The 19,966-nt window shown below is 40.8% G+C and overlaps 1 protein-coding gene across 6 annotated transcripts in view; it reads left to right on the forward strand.

The window, feature by feature from the left end:
* RBBP8 (RB binding protein 8, endonuclease) overlaps positions 1–5,442 on the forward strand; it is a 44,707-nt gene extending 39,265 nt beyond the window's left edge. For all 6 annotated transcript variants that reach the window (XM_069779147.1, XM_069779146.1, XM_069779148.1 and 3 more), the window contains 2 exons: positions 2,144–2,285; positions 4,848–5,442. In XM_069779147.1, coding sequence (XP_069635248.1) covers positions 2,144–2,285; positions 4,848–4,945 — 240 coding nt within the window. In that variant the 3' untranslated portion in view covers positions 4,946–5,442. The remainder of the gene's footprint in view (positions 1–2,143; positions 2,286–4,847) is intronic.
* The last annotated feature ends 14,524 nt before the right edge of the window (positions 5,443–19,966 follow it).

Below are 19,966 nucleotides of genomic sequence, written 5' to 3' on the forward strand. Positions count from 1 at the left end.
TAATGCAGCACACTGCAAACTTTTAGTAGGTTGATTTCTAAAATTCCAAGCTATTTAAAGGACAAGCGTAAGGTGCACTGTTAATTATCCCTAAATAAGACTCAGCTATTAATCTATTTGGTTTACACAGATACTGTAGAATTCTTATCATTAATTTTGTTGACTTAAAACACCATGTCATTTCTTAACTTTTATCAGTGAAAATTATGTGCGCTAGATGATAATTACCTGTTCCTCTTCCTTCATTAGTTTCTAGATCTTTAACCGAATGACACAGACCATTTTTCCAGCTGGGTCTCTGAAGTCCAGCTGCATAAGTGGCCCTACTCTACCTGACTCAGTCGCGAGGCTACTGATATCCACTACATTCTGGTCTTGGCATAGGTTTTTTTCCTGTTTAAGGGGCATTGTATAAAACAGTGGCAAACATTTTCAAACTAAGTGTCTCCAAAATCAGTGACTGAAAGGGGTTCTGCTGTCAAGAGTGTGGGTGTATCCTGGTCTTATACACAATACATTTTGAAGAACCTTTTACTAGGGGCTCATAACCACTCCTGAATATTATCTATGGAACTAGCAGTTTATTCTATCTTGTGTACCAGGACTTTGTAGTAGACAGACCAGTAATCTGGAATTTTGGGTACAACTTGCTAACAACCTGAATCTCTGTTCTTGACCAGAAGACCGATGTTACTAGATCAGATTCCTGTACTAATAAGGGCTTTGAGAGCAAAATATGTTCTGGGGTCACACTTTGTAGAACAGCAAGAAATCTGAATCGATTTGGGGAGGTGGGAGAAAATGTACCTCAGTTTCAGGCAGAGTTGCAGTTCCCACAGACTACAGAATCACAAAATGAAACAAGTCTACTTTTCCTAGTTCATGCAGTTTTGTCACTGACGTTTTCAGAGCTGTGATTATTCTTTTCTGTACAATCATCAATATTTATATCTCATGATTTTTTTGAGGATGATTTTTATGCCTATTTTATCCTTTTTCTGCCTTCTAGTAGGAAAAAAAGGAATTTTTTAATGTACTTTATGATTCCAAGTAAGTAGGTTTTGTGAAATCCTACCAGTAGATGGGGACAGGAAGTAATCTCTATTGACAGAGGTATTCTGTTCGTTTCCTGATTTCCCCAGTCTAGATCACTTTCCAGCTGATTGAATGAGGTTCTAAGCTTTAGTTTGCCTTTTGAATTGTAACACTATCATATCAGCAGAATTGTTTTACCAGTTTTATGAAGGTCAGGTTTCTTATGCAATCCAGACTGACTGTTGGCTTGTCACTTGAACCAAACAGTACATTCACTTTGAAAATATTTTGACACTCATGATATCTAAGTGTCAGATTGCTATTTTTAGGAGACGCTAACTAGAATCACAAACTAAAACAGTAGAAAACTGCATGAAAAAAACCCTGTCTTTCTATGATGCTGCACATGGGAACACCCTGCAAAAAAGTTTGGAGAGTGTATATACTTTTCTTGTTGCAGCCTCCAGTACAGCTGACAGTGATGAAAGAGTAGCTAGCCAATTTACTGTATACTCTAGAGAATGCCCAGCTGTCAGATAGTTTCTGGAGTCCCAGTGTCAGTCAGCTAGTTGGACTAGCTCTTTATTTACTCCTAATTTGAGGGTAATAAAGTAGGGAGCATTTTAACTTGTTTGCTGTTACTACTGTAAATTTAGACACTGCAAATAATTCTGCAGCATGGATTTTGTAGTGTGTTTTTTCACTTTTCTATTTTGTTTGTAAATGCAAACTAAAACTTAGTTTATTAGAAAATTCCCATCTATTTCATCACCTGTGTTACTTAGCTTTGTAAAATCAGTCAGTAAAACTGTTGACATAAGTAATTGTACACATGCCTAAACCTTGTACCTATGGTACGTTAAAAGATATAAAGCTAACAAATTTGCCACCATAAGGTTATACTTAATCTATAAATTCAGTAAGCTTTTAGGATAATGGCCAGGTGTTTGTCATTTGGATAACAAATCTCTACTCTTAGTTATCCTTACCATTATTTTTAGGCAACTGTGTTAATAAACAGTGATTGACAATGTCATTGTGTAAAGCAGTTGCTCTATATGAATGAATTTGTTAACTTGTATTTTTTATTGTTTTTCCTAACATTCAGTATTATGCAGACATTCCAGAAGAAGAACGAGAAAAGAAACTAGCTTCCTGTTCAAGACACAGATTTCGCTACATTCCTCCAAAGACTCCTGAAAATTTCTGGGAGGTTGGATTTCCTTCCACCCAAACTTGTGTGGAAAGAGGTTTGTGCAAATAGGGCTTACAAAGCACGTTTTAAAGCTGATTTCCACGCCCCAAAATGGTTCCATGAAATTATCTCTAGTTCATAAAGCAGCCTTTCTCACCCAGTCTTGTTGAGGTCTGTTTACTTAGCAGCAGCCACTATTTTGAATAAATATTGTCTTCTAGCAGCTCCTGTACTACTAAGAAGGGAATATATGGAAACTTTCTTAGAGCTTAGAGAAGGCAGAAATAATGGGGATTTTCATAGAACTTAATTAAAACCCTACATGTCTTTGAACCAAAGCAAGAATTGGGTCAACATTTTCAAAGGCAAAGGCTGAGAGATTGTACTTAGTGAGGAGAGACAGGCAGAACTGTTGATGTCCTTTGTCTGCATCTTTAGAGCTCCATAATACCACATGATAATGGAAATGTTGAGGGCGTGATTAGTTTTTTAATACCTATACCCTACTTGTTAGTGACACTCAAAAGCTGGTTTGGGGGATTTTATTTTGGACTCCTCTTCACACAGAAGATTGTTCTTTCCTAAATAGTTCTTCTAAATCCTAGAGCTTGGTATAAAAATGAGTTTTTACTAATGATGTTAAAACATGGTGAGTTTGTAGTGTACTATATGTACATTTTTTCAGAAGTGGTAAAACTGAGGTAAGGAGCCCTATATGAACTCTCTTAGATCTTTATTTGTGCCTATGTTATTAGCTGTGAAGCATTAATGTTCACTTATTTTTATCTGTTCTTGTAACAGTTTCAGGTCAGGCATAGGAAAATGTAGCCAGAGATGTGTATGTGTTCTTGTGTGATAGTGTTGCACTATTATCCTTAATATTTCAGAACAGGGAGCCTTGATTTTTAGGGACTTACATAACTTCTGTAGTGCAAATCATACTGCTTAATCAAGATACACTGAGTCAAATTCATTTAAATTTGAAGCTGTATTTCCAAGAAATGTGTGTATTTAAAACATGGTGTTCAGAACTTTAAGCTTCCTCCCATTGTGGGGTACAAATGTCAGATTTGCTCTTGAAGCCCTAGTCAAGTTCCCCCTTATTAAATATCCACTGCAAAGGGTTAAGCTAGTCACAGAATTTGCAGGCTGTTAAGCTTCCTTGGGCTTGGTTAGGCTGCAGGAAGATGGGGGTGGGGAGGTCCATCAATTTTTCTCTGGTATCACGTAAGGAAAAGCGAATCTCTCAGTCCAGCTAGCCAGCACCTCAGGAATGCTGCTGAATCACTGCTTCCTTTGTGAGTAGTCTCTTTCCTCTCTTGTGTATCCAGTTAAACAGGGCTTGGCTGAGGCTTGTCCATTCCTCCTTTACCTTAAGTAATGAGAGAGAGTTCTTGCCACTCTAGAACCGCCTTTGGTTCTTCATCATTATCTTTCAGATGAACAAATCATAGTCCTTCCTCTTCCAGCCTGGTTGCCTTTTACATGTTCCAGCCAGTGAGAAAGCTGGTCTAAACTAGGCATGTCCATTTATAACTTCAGGTGATCAAGATACCCTGTTAGGGAGATTGTCTGTTACTACCCATTTGGAATCTGCTTGGAACCTCATTAAAATTAGCTTCTTGGCTATCTCCTTGTTCTGCTAGAGTAAGAGCTGTTAAGTTGTTAATAGTCCTTAGCAGCATATCAGAGGCAGACTTTAGATCAGCCCTTGGTAAAAAGCTATATTATGCAAGAGTGCAGCAACAACACCAAAACACGAGAGTTCCCATGATGAGCAATTGCAGCTGTCACTCCAAAGTAGTGGGGTACAAAGGATGTATTTTCTACTTCTTATTGGTATCTTGAACCAATTGTGGTTCATGTTTTTTTTAAATAACTGAGTTGCATAGACAGCATCTTCCAACTATAAAGTAGGAATCTAATACTCTCACTTCAGTGGATGTTAGTGCTGATAAACAGTAAGGGTTTGACAAAAGCCAGGTGCTGTAACTGATTTGCATAAAATGTCTGCTTATTATCAGTGTTAGCTAAGTTGAGCATGTTACAGAAATTTTGTATACACTTTTCTTATCAGAGAGCTTTCAAGGTGTGTTTGATCCATAGGTTCATGTTTGGCTTTTTCCAGATGGACGAGTCTTTAAGAATGCCATCAAAACAGAGGGTTGTACTATTTAGACCCACAAAGCACATGTGCCTGAAGTTCCTTCTGTATGACTAGGAAATAAAATTTTTTAAAGTTATTTTTATTAGTCAACTGAAACTGCAGTGCTTACATACTTTGTTACTCTTATGTAAAATCTTCTGTAGAAAAGACAATGAAAAATGCAATTTTGTTTTGAATGGATTGAACAATTCATAGTTTCCATTCTCCTCTTCAGTATTATCTGTCTGAATTGCATTACTATGCAGTCATCTACTAGAAAGCTGCTGAGTGTTTTCATTAATGATATTGCACCCTGGGATCTCTAACTTTTTGTCAAGTAGAGAGCCAGTTGCCATGAAAGGCAAAAAAATTCACAAGTTTTTTTCTTTTGAGGGTAAACAAAAATGTAACTAAAAGTATGCATGTCTTTGTATTTTATTTCTTACCTCAGATTTTTCTTATTCTTCTAAGGATATATTAAAGAGGATCTTGCTCCCTGTCAGCGTCCAAAAAGACGGCAGCCTTATGCCGTAATGTTTTCTCCAAAAGGCAAAGAGCAGAAGACATAAAGGATGGGGAAGTAAGGCACACCAACTTGAGGAGTATCTTTCCTGTTCTTAGATATTTATAGTTAATATAAACTTGAAATAAAGAACTGTGTTTTCCACAATGATAGATAGTTTCATTAAATATGTAAATTTTATAAAATTCATTTGAAAATCTGATGTACCAGGAAACAAAACTATTTAATGTATGTTTGTTTCATATTGTGTTAATACATTTTGTATTAATTTTTGCACCTGTCAGACAATGAGTCTCCCATTTTTTTTCTTTGAAGTGAACAGCTAAAATTCCAGCAAATCCTGTCTAAACTTTGTGTTGGTGAGTAACTGCTTTGAAGTCACTGAAATCAGTTGTTCTTGCAAGGTCTAAATGCCTGTCAATGGGAACAGAAATGCAGAATTTGTAGGGTGCTTTTATTTTGCACTGGATTTTTTTATATAGCCTTTCTCTTTTGGCAATAATAGTTATATCTAATTGTAATAAAGCTGTATTAAATATGAAACATATCTACTGTTAATAGTTTGGAGGTATGAAAACCATGTAGTCTAAGTGTCTTTCTTAAATTTTGGTGTTAAATGTACAGCACCACGTTTTCCTCAGCATTTAAATAAGAATATCCAATATTTCTTTTTTTTTTTCTTAATTTGGATCTGTTTGTATATCTATGCCTCGTTTATTGATAATGAGATAAACGTTGTTATTTCTCCGTTTGGATGACAGCTATGTACAGAGTTCTCCTAGGTGATGACCATTGCTCTTCACTAGATTATGAAGGATTCTCCAGAGATATTTTAAATTAATTTTTTGTAGTAGGGAATATAGTTTAATACTTGCGCTTGGAGAGTAAGAGCATACAGTATCACAGAGACAGGGTAATGCTTTTACATAGGTAGGCAGGCCAATGATCACTATAAGATACTTAGGAGTAAAGTAGCATTCTAGAGTAGAATAAAATGTTCAGGCAATGTACAGTCAGAATTAGGCTCAAGCAGTGAGAATTCTCTTTAAAAAGGGATCATAAAGCAAGCAGTTATTTAAATGCCTTAAACCAAAATAAAAGAATAGGAAGTGCAAATACTTTCTTATATATAAAAATATATTTTATATATAATATTTATAAAAATATTTTTTAATATATAATATATATTTATATTTTTATATATATAAAAAAGTATCTGTACTTTCTATTCTTGTATTTTATGTGTGTGTGTATAAAAAAGTATGTATTCAAAAACTTGGTGGATAGGACCGTTTAATTCCAGGTGTAGTTATATAGGAGTGGTGGTGGGTTCTGCTGGTGGAGAGGTTATGGCATATGCCTAAAAAAAAACCTAAAAAAAATTGATTAATTTAACTGTAAAACTAAGTAACACAAAATCCTCTTATGTTGAAATCACAGGCTTGCAGAAATATAGAAGAAGGTGTATCACTAGGTACTGTCCTCATCCTACCTGCTTAGTTGTTTGATTTGCTTTAGCATTTCACAGGGATATAGCAAAGGCATAAAGCTAAATAACAATGGAAATCTTTAGTCATTCTCACATATACTAACACATGCTGTCAATAAATGTTTACACACTGTAAACCTTCATTTCTTGGAGCAGGTAGTCAAAGAATCCATGCCAAGGTAAGCCTAGTTTCCTGAAAATTAGAAAACTTCGAAGAAAATTAACAGGTGCTGCCAAAAAGGTGGACTTCTTGTAGGTATCTTGAAAATCATTTTAAGACAACTGTTACATGCTCTGAATAAATATTTATCCATCAAAAAAAAGTTTTTGACAAAGAAAGTAAGGTAGGAGGTTGCTTTTAACTAGGGAGAACCTTTACAAAGCAGAAGTTACGTCCACAAAAAGAAAAGTGGAGGCAGAGTGTAACTCATCAAATATAAAATTTGCTATGAAGTAGGCTATATGAAAAAGTTTTGTAAAGAATTAATTATAAATCCTATTTTTAAGAACTATCAGAAAGAGCAAACTTCACAGTAAGTTGGTAGAGTAAATGATCAAACGATAACAGGAACATTTAAAGGTAAGGTGACAAGAAAAGTTGGGATTTTTGCACCGATGTTCATTATGGAAGTGCCTAAGGACCTTTCTTTGCAGGGTGAGTGGGTGGAGCTGTTGTAAACTCAAATGGCAGAAAAGATCAATGAAATGAGTGTCAGCAAGCTGCCAGGACTGGAGCCTACTCCCATGGATTCGAAAGCAAGAGAAGAAACTGCTAACCCCCTCACTGTAGCATGGAACTTGTCACTTAAAGCAGCTTTGATGGTCAAGGAGTACAAAGCAACAATTCTGCCATCAGACTTTAAAAAAGACTCCAAGGAGATCAGTGGAGCTGCAGCCTGCTGAGTTTTACAGAGTATTGGAAACAGTGGGCTAACTGATAAAAGTATAACGCACAAGATTTTCAACCTATGGATAAATATACTGTGAAAAGTCAACACACTTTAAAGGCAAGTCATTCTGATGGTCTTTGAGACTCTCTGAAGGTGTCAAAGCATGTGTCATCTGGCAGCTTGTAGTAGAAACAACCTGCCATGGTCTAAAAGGAAGAGTTCTGTTCTATTTAAAGGTACATAAATCACCACAGTGGGAGGAAATTACAGTGGAGTTCTGCTAGGACCCATTTCATTTAGCCTATTTGTAAGTCTTTTGAGAAAGGGTGGAGGGCAAAGTAGAAAGTTGGTTAAATTATTCACTGTGCAAGGTAGAACTAGAATACAGAAAAGAAGGGGAGAATTTGCAAAGCAGCAGCTAAGATTCAGTCTGAAAAGGAGTCACAGAAGAAGGGGTGTGATGGATGCCAGTAGTCATGAAGTATAGAAGCAGCAAATAGGAAGGGTTGCTCACCAAGGGGCAGCAGGTTCAGTTACAAGCAGAAAGGAGCAGTTAGTGTCCGTGAGGATATTGCTACTCCACTAGAGGACAGTAAGGAACTGCTTTTACACTTAAAACAATATAAGAACTACCCTTTCCTCTTTAGTTAGTCAATTTTTTAAGACTCTGCTTGCCTTTAAAATTTTAAATCTTTTGCCTAGCTGTTCTAATGCCAGAAAAAATATTCGACTATTGAGAACCAGATTTCATCTTGACAAGTAAGAGAACAACTTAAAAAATCTAGAAACAAGACTAGAAACAGACTATGTTTTCCCTTAGAAAAAGTAAGAGAAATTCCTCAAGAAATACCAGAAGTCCGAGCAACTTTTGTGTACAAAAAAGATGACTGAAATTTATAAATTTTAGAATTTCAGTTAAAGATTTCTATTTGCAGTAATTTCTAATTGCAATTTCTAATTACAGCTCACCTGTATTTTTAGTAAACTCTTGCAGTAATGTATATTTTTTGCCCAGAGGAAATTGAAGGAAAAAGGGAGCCAGTCAAGCCCAGCAAGGAGAGTCTTCAAAAAAAAACCCAGAAAAACTTTAAATGTTGTTACATTCATAATTAGCATTTTTGTCCTGTTTAGGGCCTGGCAGCACATTGCGATAGCGGTCAGCTGTGCTGTCAGCGGAGTGGACTATGTTCTTTGAGCTGGTGTTTTCCACATCCGTAAGCAGCGGAGAAGAAAGGGAATTTCGGATAAAACCCGTAATCTGAAATAGGTTCATGTCTTTGGAGGAGATTGGGACAATTGACTAAAACCAATGTTTATGAGACAAGTATTCGTATACTATCTTACATGAAGCCAATACTCACAAGTTGAGAGAGGGGGGGAAATTTCTTCAGGTGTATTCAGGTGTGACCATCCAAATGGGAATCTTTGAATAGCAGTGCCTGTTGAGTCATACCTCCACCACCTGGCACTCCTGTCAGGGTGGCCACAGCTGTCTTCTAGTTTTCCTCTCCTCTGTGACAGTGTCTTAGGATTCAGCTGTGTCCACATGCTGCCTCTTCTCATTTTATGAAATAAGGGGAAGCTTAGCATAATTGATGCTGGATTTGTGCATCTTTTTTAACAGATATGTGGATGTATAATGATACCACATTAGCTCTGACTGGGAGAACTTGCAGACTTGAAGTTTACATAGTAACAACACCCAAAGAGACAGTAACAGCTAAAAACTTATCCATTTGACATCATCAAAAATGACCCCTGTCGGAATGGGTTGAGGTTATTTCTGAAAGTCTGCTTTTCTTAACTTAGATCCAAGGTAACGCTCAGGGGTTCCAGCAGAGCATCTTCTGGACTACTGGAGTACAGAGCGTTGCCCCTGTATTCCTAGTGATTCTTAGCATATGTTCAACTTTATGATGTTCAGACACTGGCATGGGCCCAACAATTGTACAGCCTTCAAGTCGGTGGCCTAGTGTCATTCCCAAAAACGTAAAGATGGCAAGTTGATGGCTTTAGCACATCCAGAGCATTATCTGTCAAGTCTGCAAACAGATCTCAGCCTGAGAAGGAAACCTTTGATCATAAACCGTTTCTTGGGCTGCTTGGAGCACTAAAGTCAGACAGATTGTTGTGAAAATATCCACAGGCAAGCTGCGTTTCCTGCACTGCCTGCAAGGGCAACTTGGTCATTAGTTGCTTTTAATTAGTTGTGCTTTTGAACTTTGCCTTTCTCACACAGAAAGGATGAATGGCTTGTCCCTAATGAAACGGGAGGAAAACACTGTCTGTCTGCTGATTAATGGAAACTCCTGTCAAAAAAAAAAAAAAAACAATACAAGAGAACAAAAATATAGGCAGGGGAAGAGCAGTGGAAGAAGAGGAAGGAGGAGAAGAGAGTGGTGAGGTGCTAGTTGTTGATACATCATGGGGTATCAGTGGACTCTTCTTTTTAAAAGTAATCAACATTAAAATCAGCCTGGCCTTGTCAGCCCCGATCCTCAAAGAAAGGGCTTTGCTGTATTCAAATAAATCAGTTGTGGAGAATTTGGAAGAATGAACTGACGATACCTTTCTCTTGCATGTCTGAGTGCAGAAAGACTGCTTGGTCTGAACAGATTTAGTCTTTGCTTTGTTCCTGCACAGAGTGAGCGTAAAATTTCCAGGAACATTCTCTGTGTACAGGTATGAACAACTAACTACCAAGGGAGGAAGCAAGACAGTGCAGAAATAAGCCCAAAGTTTGACCCAATGGAAGATGGACCGAGCTTGCTTCATGCCCATGTAGAACAGTTTAGTTGGATAAAACCTGAAATCTAAAGCATTTTCCTCAGAATTCCTCTTGCTTCTTTAGTCTGTGCTTTGTGTGCGGTCTTGGAGGACAATTTGTGTTCCTATATGTCAGCACGAGGAAAAATTACGAGCTGTAGGTGATATAAACAGTCTTGTCTTCTGTGAATTATTTTACAGGTTATAAAGTGATGGGTCAGCACAGGTTGGGTTGCTGCAGGATGTGCTATAAAAATACACAATGCGTTTTGACATTCAGTTTTGAGATTATGAGTGCTGTAAATAGAGATAAATCTCTTTTCCCCTTCACAATCACATTAATATGAGATTTTTCCTGGGTTACAACTGTCTTCTGTCTCCCACTCTTTTTAATCTGCTTCTCTTTAGAATGCCTTTAGCATACACATGTCGCTAGACATTTGGCATCCTGGGCACAGTGCTTGAGGTGCAAGCATCATCACAGCAGAGCCACATGGGCTCCCAGGTGGCTGGGAGGAGTTATTGCATCAGGTTCGTTGTGAAGAGAGGCACTGGGAGTCTCTCCTCAAGGACGGCGACGTCTGTCTCCTACACTTGGCAATGGTGGGAGATAATCCTGCCCAGCAGGAACTTTGAGAAGGACGTTTGAAGACTGCTTGCCCTTGGGTGGTTTTTGTCTGCATTCCAGCTGCAGCCATGAACAAGGCTAATCAGAGTTTCATTTATAGCCAAGGCTCCTTTCTAGCTTCTTGTTAGGAAAATTAGTTGGAGCTTAAGGTCAACACAGGAGGAAAGTTTTTCATTACAGACAGGAAAGCTGATTTAAGCTAAAAGCATGTATTTGTTGGGAAGGCATCCTCAAACTAGAATGTTACCAGATCACAACAGTAACATTTGGTACATGCTTTCTACACCAATGAGTAGCTACGCTTGGAACTAGCCAATGCACGAGCAAAGTTTTATATACAATCTGGTGACAGCCATGAGATATTCAGACAAGAAAAGTGAGGAATATATCCCCAGAAATAATTGTAGGAAGAGTCCCATGTCTACCTCTATTTGACCCATTTCTTCTCTGAAGATACCACTTCCATGTGATGATGACACATACTAACACTTTTCAACTACTGTACCAGAATAAATATAATTTTAACCACAGTTTGGAAATACAGAAGATCGCCCTTTTTTTTCCTTCTTATTTCTGAGTAGGTTATGTAGAACATCCTCAATGCTCTTAACTAGGACGTTGAACTTCAGAGTAGAGATCAGTTAGGTCTTTGATTTTATGTTCGATATTCACTGACTTTAATAACTGTTTTGAATTAATTCATTTTCACTTACTTAAAACCTTACCTGATGTTGTTTATACTTAGCTAACAGTTTCATATGGGGAAAGCTTTAAAAAAAAACCTCGTAATGATAGAAAAGACAAGAACTTTATATGCCTGTACTCCAGAGACAGTAGATATAGACAGGAGACTATGCAGTGGATCAGACACATGTGAAACAAGAGGCAGAGGAGACAAAATTCAGATCCAGTCATCAGCTCAAATCCATGTGGTGATAAAAGCCACCCAATCCCCTCACAGTCAAAATTACCAACTCAATGAGTCTTTTTAGAACAGTTTTAAATAAAGTGAGAATAAAATAAGGCTAGATAAGAAAGAAATAATGATTTGGGGGCCTTTGGGAATCTGTTACATGCGCTTTACTTGTGCCCTTGGGTAAATTAGTTGTGGGAAAAGATAAAGAGATTAAATACAGTCTTTGAAATGACATTGCTAATGACTCACCGTTTCAGAGAGCTTGAGAATTTAAGCTGCAATTGGAAAGCATCAAATGAAAAAAAAAGAACCAACACTAACATTATCTTGGAGAATGTGTATCAGAAAATGAGTTTATATTCTTTTAATGTTGAACAGATGTCCTAGAAGAGACAATTATTTTAATTCAAATTTTCTTTTACTTAAACTAGTTTGCAAAAATACAGGTACTCTATCACACAAGTGTAAGGATGAATATAATTAGAACCAAGACACTAATAGTTGCAAATGAGGAAAGCTGATTTCCTATTTCTATTCCATGGAAACATCCAGTATCTCAAATTGTAGTAGCATTCCACATTGGAACAAAAAGCCAAAATTTTCCACAAAATTACATGTAAAAGAATTGGGTTTGAAATATTAGACTTCTTGAAGTATTTCGCTCTGTCCTAATGCAATTCAGTTTATATCATTACTGTCAAATTAATAGAAGCAGTCAAGAAATTCAAACTCATCATGACAACCCTCTCTAAAATCACAGTGCTCTTTATATGCATTTCTAAAGTGTTTTCCTTGCTGGGTATCAACTGAATACTATTCAGTTTGCTAGCCTGCCAAATACACTCTTAATTGCTAATAAATTGTTAAATGCTTGGCAAATCATTCAGACAAACCAATGGGAATTTTGAAGTTTAGTCCTAATAATTTGACACTTAAGCAAGGAAAAAAGGAAATATAAAAAGTTATAAAGAATATGGTTTTAGCCATACTTCCCTCTCCTCCTCTCTTGGTCTATAATAGATAAGCACATGAAATCATTGGAAATATGACTCTGTTCTTCTCAAGCCTGTGTTGAAAGAGTTAAGTGTTTAAGGGGACAGGGGGGTGTCAAAAAGCCCTTTTTATTCCTCAGCCTCTGAGTATTGACACAGAGTATTTTCTTAGTGACTCTTGAAAGGTATTATGCTTTCCTGAGAAAGGACTTGCATATATGTCTCATCTGCTCCATCTTCTGCCTTAGTTAATGGAGAGAAGCATCGAGCTGGAGGAGCCTTGGGTTAGTGGTGCTTACTGGTAAGCCACTCCACAACTGCACTCATCAAGACTTTGTTAAGGCTCTTCTCCACTCTAAGAATAAGGAAAGGAGGCTTTTGTGAAAATTTTGTCAAGATGTTATATGACCAAACATTTCTAACATAGTATTATGGAAACTAAGTTTTCATAAGTCATCAAATGTGATCAATACTTTTTAAGAAAGACAGGTGTGTGCTGTGGAGACTGGTGGTCTCCAGGCTGTGCCAGCTGTTTAAAGTTACTGCATATATGATCTCCTCACAGAAAGGGCTTCATTTATAATAGCATTTATGTTCCTTAAAGCAAATGTGAACTAGCACTGAAACCAATTTTTTAAAAATATATTTCCCTTTGTGATGAAAACTATTTCCAATTCAGTATATATAAAAATGGATCTCATGGGTTTTCTCAGAAGAAAACTTCTGCAGAATCTGCTTATCCTAGGACTGAACTGGGAAGGACATGAGAATATGAACACTAAGACTTAAGGCATTTATTACCAAGAGACTACAAATTATTATTCCAAATGGGTATGAAAACTTGACATGACCTACTCTAGGGGCTCTCACCCATGTCCCCATAACCTGTGGTAGCTCTTTTTACACCTGGCAAAGACACCTGCAAGCTGTAGTAAGCACTGAGTCATTTTCCTAGAGGAAATTGCCTTCAACATACAGTCATGAGACTCACAGGAGTCTCCTAAAAACAAAGACGTCTTTCTGCCACTTTCATTTGCTACCTAGAGGTAGCACCCGGCTTTAATCTGCTCAACTCTTCCAAGTCCTAGTTGTATGTACCTTTTCAGGACCAAAACTGATGCTTGCCTGCCAAGGGCCATCATCTTCATTCCTCGTGGTAGAATATTTTCCTCAGCAATTTCCCATCTCTCTCTCTCAATTCTAGATTCAGGCTTTCGGTTCAGACTAACTTGAAATGTTGTCAAAAGGGGATCTTATTTCAAAGGGCAAGAGACTCAAGATGCTCTGAAACGCAATGGAGTTCAGCAATTAGAAAGCAAGGTGCTGTAATTCACAACCCATTGCAAAAAGCTTGGCTGTAGGTTGGGGCACTGGCAGAGGGCAACCCACATGGAGGGAGTTTTGTGTGAAAATATTCTGTTTCCCCAGAGTTTGAGAAGCATGTAAACATAAGGATGGCCACGAGCCTTTTGTCAGATCCTGGCCTATTCTACAGCCACTTTCAAAATTCACCAATCTGGATTAACCCCCTGCTCTGGTGGCTTTCCTTGCGCCATCATACAACTGATGGCTGTTGAATCAAATATTTCAAATGGCTTAGTGTATTTTAAATCCTAGTTGCCTCTTTTTCTGTATTTTTTACCATTCAGGCAAAGGGAACTGCGTATTTTTTATATATTTATGATATATACTAACCAAGAATAAATCATTCAAGTGGAAGAATATCAGGAACAGAGTCAAGAAAAATAAAATAATGTGATTATGTCTGTGGCTGCTGTACCTGCAGACCTCAAGCAGAATATCTGCTGCTCTGCAAATCTCTCATTCTTTTGAAAGGTAAAAAAAAAACCCTACAACATAAAAGACCTGACCTTCCTTGGCCATGGCTGATGCTGAAGGCGAGACTTTTCCAGGGAGGATTTCCAAACTGCCCACTCACTAGCCTATTCAATTCTTTAAGGCTTTGGGATAATAGAGACTCATTTATTGCTCAGAAGTGGCCTGCATGTAACTTTATATCAAGGAGGTTTGATGAATTTTCAACATGTGAAATTCCAGGATTTTCCTGGCCTACTGACAGCCCTTCTGAGCTCTTCCTCTTTTGCTACTTAAGTGTGTGCATTTAGGTATCTCGGTTGTGTTTTCAGACCATTCTGCTTTCACATTTTCAGGGCTGCAGTGCTTTTGAGGGTCATGATCTCACCGCCGAGCCCACAGTTGTTGCATTGCTAAAGCTCCAGCCCCTACAATCAAACAATTGTATAAATTTCTGCTTTTATTTAAGCAAAGCTCTCAAAATAACCTGGGAGGGCAAATAGTTTTCCATATGTCAGACCTAGTGTTATGTGACAAAAGGCTCACCCCCGCACCCCACAGAGGAGCACGGAGGCATGACAGCACGTGGGGAGACCCTAATAACCTCACTGGGGACACAAGTCCCTCCCTGCCCCTTGCAGGGCTGTCCCAGGGGAGCCTCAGCCCCATGGGCCGGGGGTGACATCCATCAGGGTGAGACAATGGGAGAGGTTCTCCCAAGCACCTCACAGACTGAGGGGAGTTGGCGCATCATGGGACACAGGGGAACAGCATCTTGGGATTGCACAAACTTATAGGATGTTATGGGGAGGAACCAAAAACAATGAAAGAAGAGGGATCACGGATGGTTTGGGGAATAACGAGTGTGGGAAAATTCAGGGATAAATGAGGCCAGAGCACGTCAACAGCGGCTGGTCAGTACACTTCTCTGGCCATGCCCTGCGTCTCACTGCTGCCATCTGTCCTGTCTGCTCATTAAACTCCATTTCTATTTCCCTGGGTAGGGGGGTCCCTACTGTTGCTGGCAGGCAAGTGAGATAGGTGGCTTGGGAGCCAGGCATCAAAGCGGAGATAAGCCCGGGCCGAATGTGCATGCATCCCTGACTGTGAGACAGCTGGAGGAGTTGGCTACTGGTAGGGCCAGGGTGTCCAGGCCAACTGCAGTGGGGAGGTTCCACTGTGAGACCTATCTGCATGCGTGTGTGTGTGTGTGTCTATGCAAAGGGGGGTGTGAGCATCCAGGGCCAGCCGCTGGGTAGACTGTGTGTCCATGACTGGCTACTGGAGGGGTCCATAGCCTGCGCGTGTGTGTGTATGCATGCAAGGGGGTCTGCGTGCCTGCAACTGGAGTGGGGCTGGGGCCTTCAGGAGCTCATGTGCCCCCCACGTGCCAGCAGCTACTGGATAGACTGGATGTATGAGGGCAGCTGGTGTCCACAGGGTGTGTATGTATGTATTTCCCACCAATGGACCTTTATGCTCATCAGACACAGAGAGGGACAGGACTAGAGCTGTTTGTGCTGCTTGTGCGAGTGCTGTGTTTTCTCGGTTGTGCTATGTGGCCACGTGTATGCAGGTTTTGTGTGTGTGCCTATTGGGAATTTGTAGTCAGCCTGGCTACAGGCTAGCCTCGCCTGTTAGGCTGCTGGATCCAGCAACCCCCAACAATTAAAGCTTCATGAATGTCAAAACAGAGTCCTCATGTCCAGGGCTCTTCTCTGCTGAAAGCAGTGGGGATGAGTAAGTGACCTAAAGCCTGATATTAAATAAATTTAGATTATTGGTCTTTCTAAATGAAGGATTTCCCTTACACAGAGAAGGCTTACAGACACACAGGGTCTGCCCGGTCTCTGCTGGTGGCTGCTCAGGGATCTATACAGGGGGAAGTAATTTCTGACTGCTGCACTGGCACCTCTAACTCAGCCCCTACGCAAAAATAAGAGAAAGAAACTACAGAGAGAGAAACTTTGAGCTGCAACTAGTGCAGAGGCTGCAGCTTCTCCCATCAGATTTCACTAGCGTAGGGCCATGCCTCCAGGATGGCCGTGCCTGTGGGTTTCATTCTCTCATGCTGCCAGGGATTACACAGCTCCCAGCACAAGATCATCAGCTACATGACCTGGGGCTGCAGGTCTGTCCCACTATCCAGTTACCAGGAATTTTCCAGTAAGTGAGACCCCATAAGGAAGTGTCAGTGATAAGAGCCAACCTGAGAAGAACCCTCCCAGCATCAACGCTGAGCACACTAATAAATCATTTAGCCCAGCACCTTCTAAATTAACAGCCCCAAAGCAGCAATATTTACATAAGTTTCTCCAGCTCATGCACAGATGGTCTCCTACCGCTTATGCTGTGAGAGAGCTCTCAGTGTGAGCAAGAAGTGCCCTGAGTAGGGGAACAGCTCAAGTTATTCACAGGGACAGTTTGCGCACTTAGCTTCGGGTAATAAACAGTGCAAAATAAAGCATTGAGTATTTCCTATGAGTCTGGGAATTCTGACCTGTTTCTAAACAAGCATCTGTTTGCTCTGAGCATCAAAACCATAAACAAGCACAGGAAGAACCTTCTTGCGAAAGCAGAGCGACGGAAAGCTTTCAAACCCTTTAAAATTCCTGAGATCCTTTAAAATTCCCCAGATCCTTTAAAATTCTTGAGACGTGGTATCAAGCGGAAACATCGCTTCAGCACGTGCCAGGATGACTGGCTGGGTTGGCTGTGACACTGCTTGGAACAGCTGATCCACTGCCCAGCTGAGCAGAGACAGCAAACTTCACAGGTGATGCCTTGTGTCCTCCAACCAGGAAAAAAAAAGACATAGTGGAAGCAGGTCAGCCTTATTCACTTCTCTGCCTTTTGGTCCCAAGTGAGACAGCTTCACCTTGCAAGCATTGCTAAGTGTAAATAGCTGGACCACACTCTCACTTCCCCTGCAAAGTAGCTTTTTGAAGTAACCTTTTTTAAGGCATGCATTGATAGGAGGCAGTCCGGTCACACAAGATGCCCGCACAGCTGGGGCTGTGACACGGTCCTGTGCCAAAAGCTTTGGTTGCAGCCCTAGGTTGAAAAAAAGGGTAAGAAAAAAAAATCCTTCATGATTTCTAATGCTTTCCATGAAAGTGGAAAAAAGAAGCAGCAATAAACATGTCAGTTCCAGAGGGCTGATTTGGTGGTGTCCTTGGGGACAAGCTTGGGTTTACCTGGTGATGTTTGCAAGCCAGGCAGCCAACATCATTGGGACTCCTCTTTTTCTCTGTATTGTCATTTCCCGTTTGCTTCTGTCCAAGCAGGTGGATGCCCGAAGGAGGCTGTGACCCCATGGGAAGCCCGCACTGGAGCCGGCTCCTGGCAGGACCTGTGGACCCATGGAGAGAGGAGCCCATGCTGGAGCAGGTTTTCTGGCAGGACTTGTGACCCAGCGGGGGACCCACACTGGAGCAGTCTGTGCCTGAAGGACTGCAGCCCATGGAAGGGACCCACGCTGGAGAAGTTCATGGAGGACTGTCTCCTGTGGGAGGGACCCCATGCTGGAGCAGGGGAAGAGTGTGAGGAGTCCTGCCCCTGAGGAGGAAGGAGTGGCAGAGACAGTGTGTGATGAACTGACCCCAACCCCCTTCCTCGTCCCCCTATGCTGCTGGCGGGGAGGAAGGAGAAAAATTCAGGAGTGGAGTTGAGCCTGGGAAGAAGGGAGGGGTGGGGGGAAGGTGTTTTAAGATTTAGTTTTTATTTCTCATTACCCTGCTCTGATTTGATTGGTAATAAGTTAATTTCCCCAAGTCAAGTCTGTATTGCCAATGACAGTAATTGCTGAGTGATCTCCCTGTCCTTATCTCAGCCCATGAGTTTTTCATTCTACTTTCTCTCCTCCGTCCAGCTGCGAAGGGGGAGTGATAGAGCAGCTTTGGTGGGCATCTGGCATCCAGCCAGGGTCAACCCACCACACCCTCTGACCATACACGTCTTAAGAAAAGAAGCAAGGATCTCTCTAGCCTCCACCTAATATTCAGCCTGCTCACTCAGCAGGTAGACATTTCTGGAGCAGGGATTTCCAAAGCACGTACCAGGGAAATGAACAGTGAAACATGCCGGTCAAAGCGATGGGTCAACACAGTGACACAAATGCAAAATGGTCTGGCACGATCTGTTCCACACCAGTGCACCAAGCATTCATGAGTGCTGCACGGACAGTCCTCCTCACCGAGGGCCAGATCCTGACAAAGCTCCCCTTTCCCCTGTACTGAAATTTTAAAACTGAAAGGCCGCTTCGAGGCTTTGTCCGTATGTCTATAACCATGGGAAGAGCAGGACATCTAGTAGGAGCAGAGGTCCACTAAACCACAGCTATGACTTAAAGAGTATAGAAAAAGATGCAGGTAAAGTATAGCAAGCCGTTCTTCACGTGGCACAGCATCCCAGCTTCCCACACTTCACAGATTTCCTGCACCAGAGGTTATGTCTGGACCATTGTATGGACATAGAGCTTACTCACACCCTCCATGGAGCAGGGAGGTTTGTTCCCGTGTGAAATAAGCAGATATCCCAGTGGAAGTACTAATGAACAAATCGCCTCTATGGGACAGCACCATCTCACATGCCCCGACACCGAGGATCGGGAGCATCCTGCCACCCTGTCAAAGGGTCCCAGCTTGGAGCTGGCTAAAGCTGAGTCAGTAACGGTATCCCTGTGCTGGACATTAAAGGAAATATTTCCATATTTTACTTTCAGACTGTGTTGAGATTGCCTCCATGCTGTGGAGCTGCCTTAGCAATGCTTGCTCACAGCAGGCAAAATCCAAATCTCAGGTAACATTAAGTCCCTCCTAGGTCTTGCTTTAGGTCCCATCTTCGTCAAGCAGAGGGAATGAGCTGTACACCCAGCAGCAACTTGAAGCCAAGGAGAAGGAGCAGGCCAGCAGAAGTTGACGGTATCCACATTGACTTGTGACCCACCTGGAGGTCCCGGTCTGATCTCAGGATGTGCGATGGGGTTCAGCAGGAGAGAAGAGAGGTGCTTTTGTCCCTGGAGACTACACCACCAGCGCTACACTCAGGGCACAGCTGCTTTCCACTGGCTGAGTTAATGTTAAAAGTATAGACGGTGTCCATGAAAAATCCTCAGGGAAAGCAATCTTCTGCCATTATGCCGAGGAGGAGGAGGATGCAGTCCCTAGGGAAGCTCTGCTGGCAGCTGAAGTCTGCGCACCAGCCTTTACTGGCCGGATTAGTCCAGGCAGGGGAGGAAGAGGGCCTCCTCAGCCTCTGTACCCCTTCAGTTCGGCACGTGTGTGGCTTCAGACACGGGCTTGGATCTATGAAGACTAAGATTTGGGGTTAATCATGTCTTCAACAGAATGTAACAGAAAGTTGCGAGCATATTGGTTTGAGGTATGAATACCTAATGGAGCAAATACCAACCAAAACTGAAACTGCTATAATTAACCAGTGTGTAACAGAGATTTCAGTTCATCATCACAGTACTTTTTAAAGTAGGGGGTTATCTGCATGTAAATCATAAGAGTATTTTTAAAAAGGTATTAATACGAGAACAACCTGATTTGCTCTAGTAACACATTC

Source organism: Haliaeetus albicilla, chromosome 3, assembly GCF_947461875.1.
Source record: "Haliaeetus albicilla chromosome 3, bHalAlb1.1, whole genome shotgun sequence".
NCBI classification, from domain to species: domain Eukaryota; kingdom Metazoa; phylum Chordata; class Aves; order Accipitriformes; family Accipitridae; genus Haliaeetus; species Haliaeetus albicilla.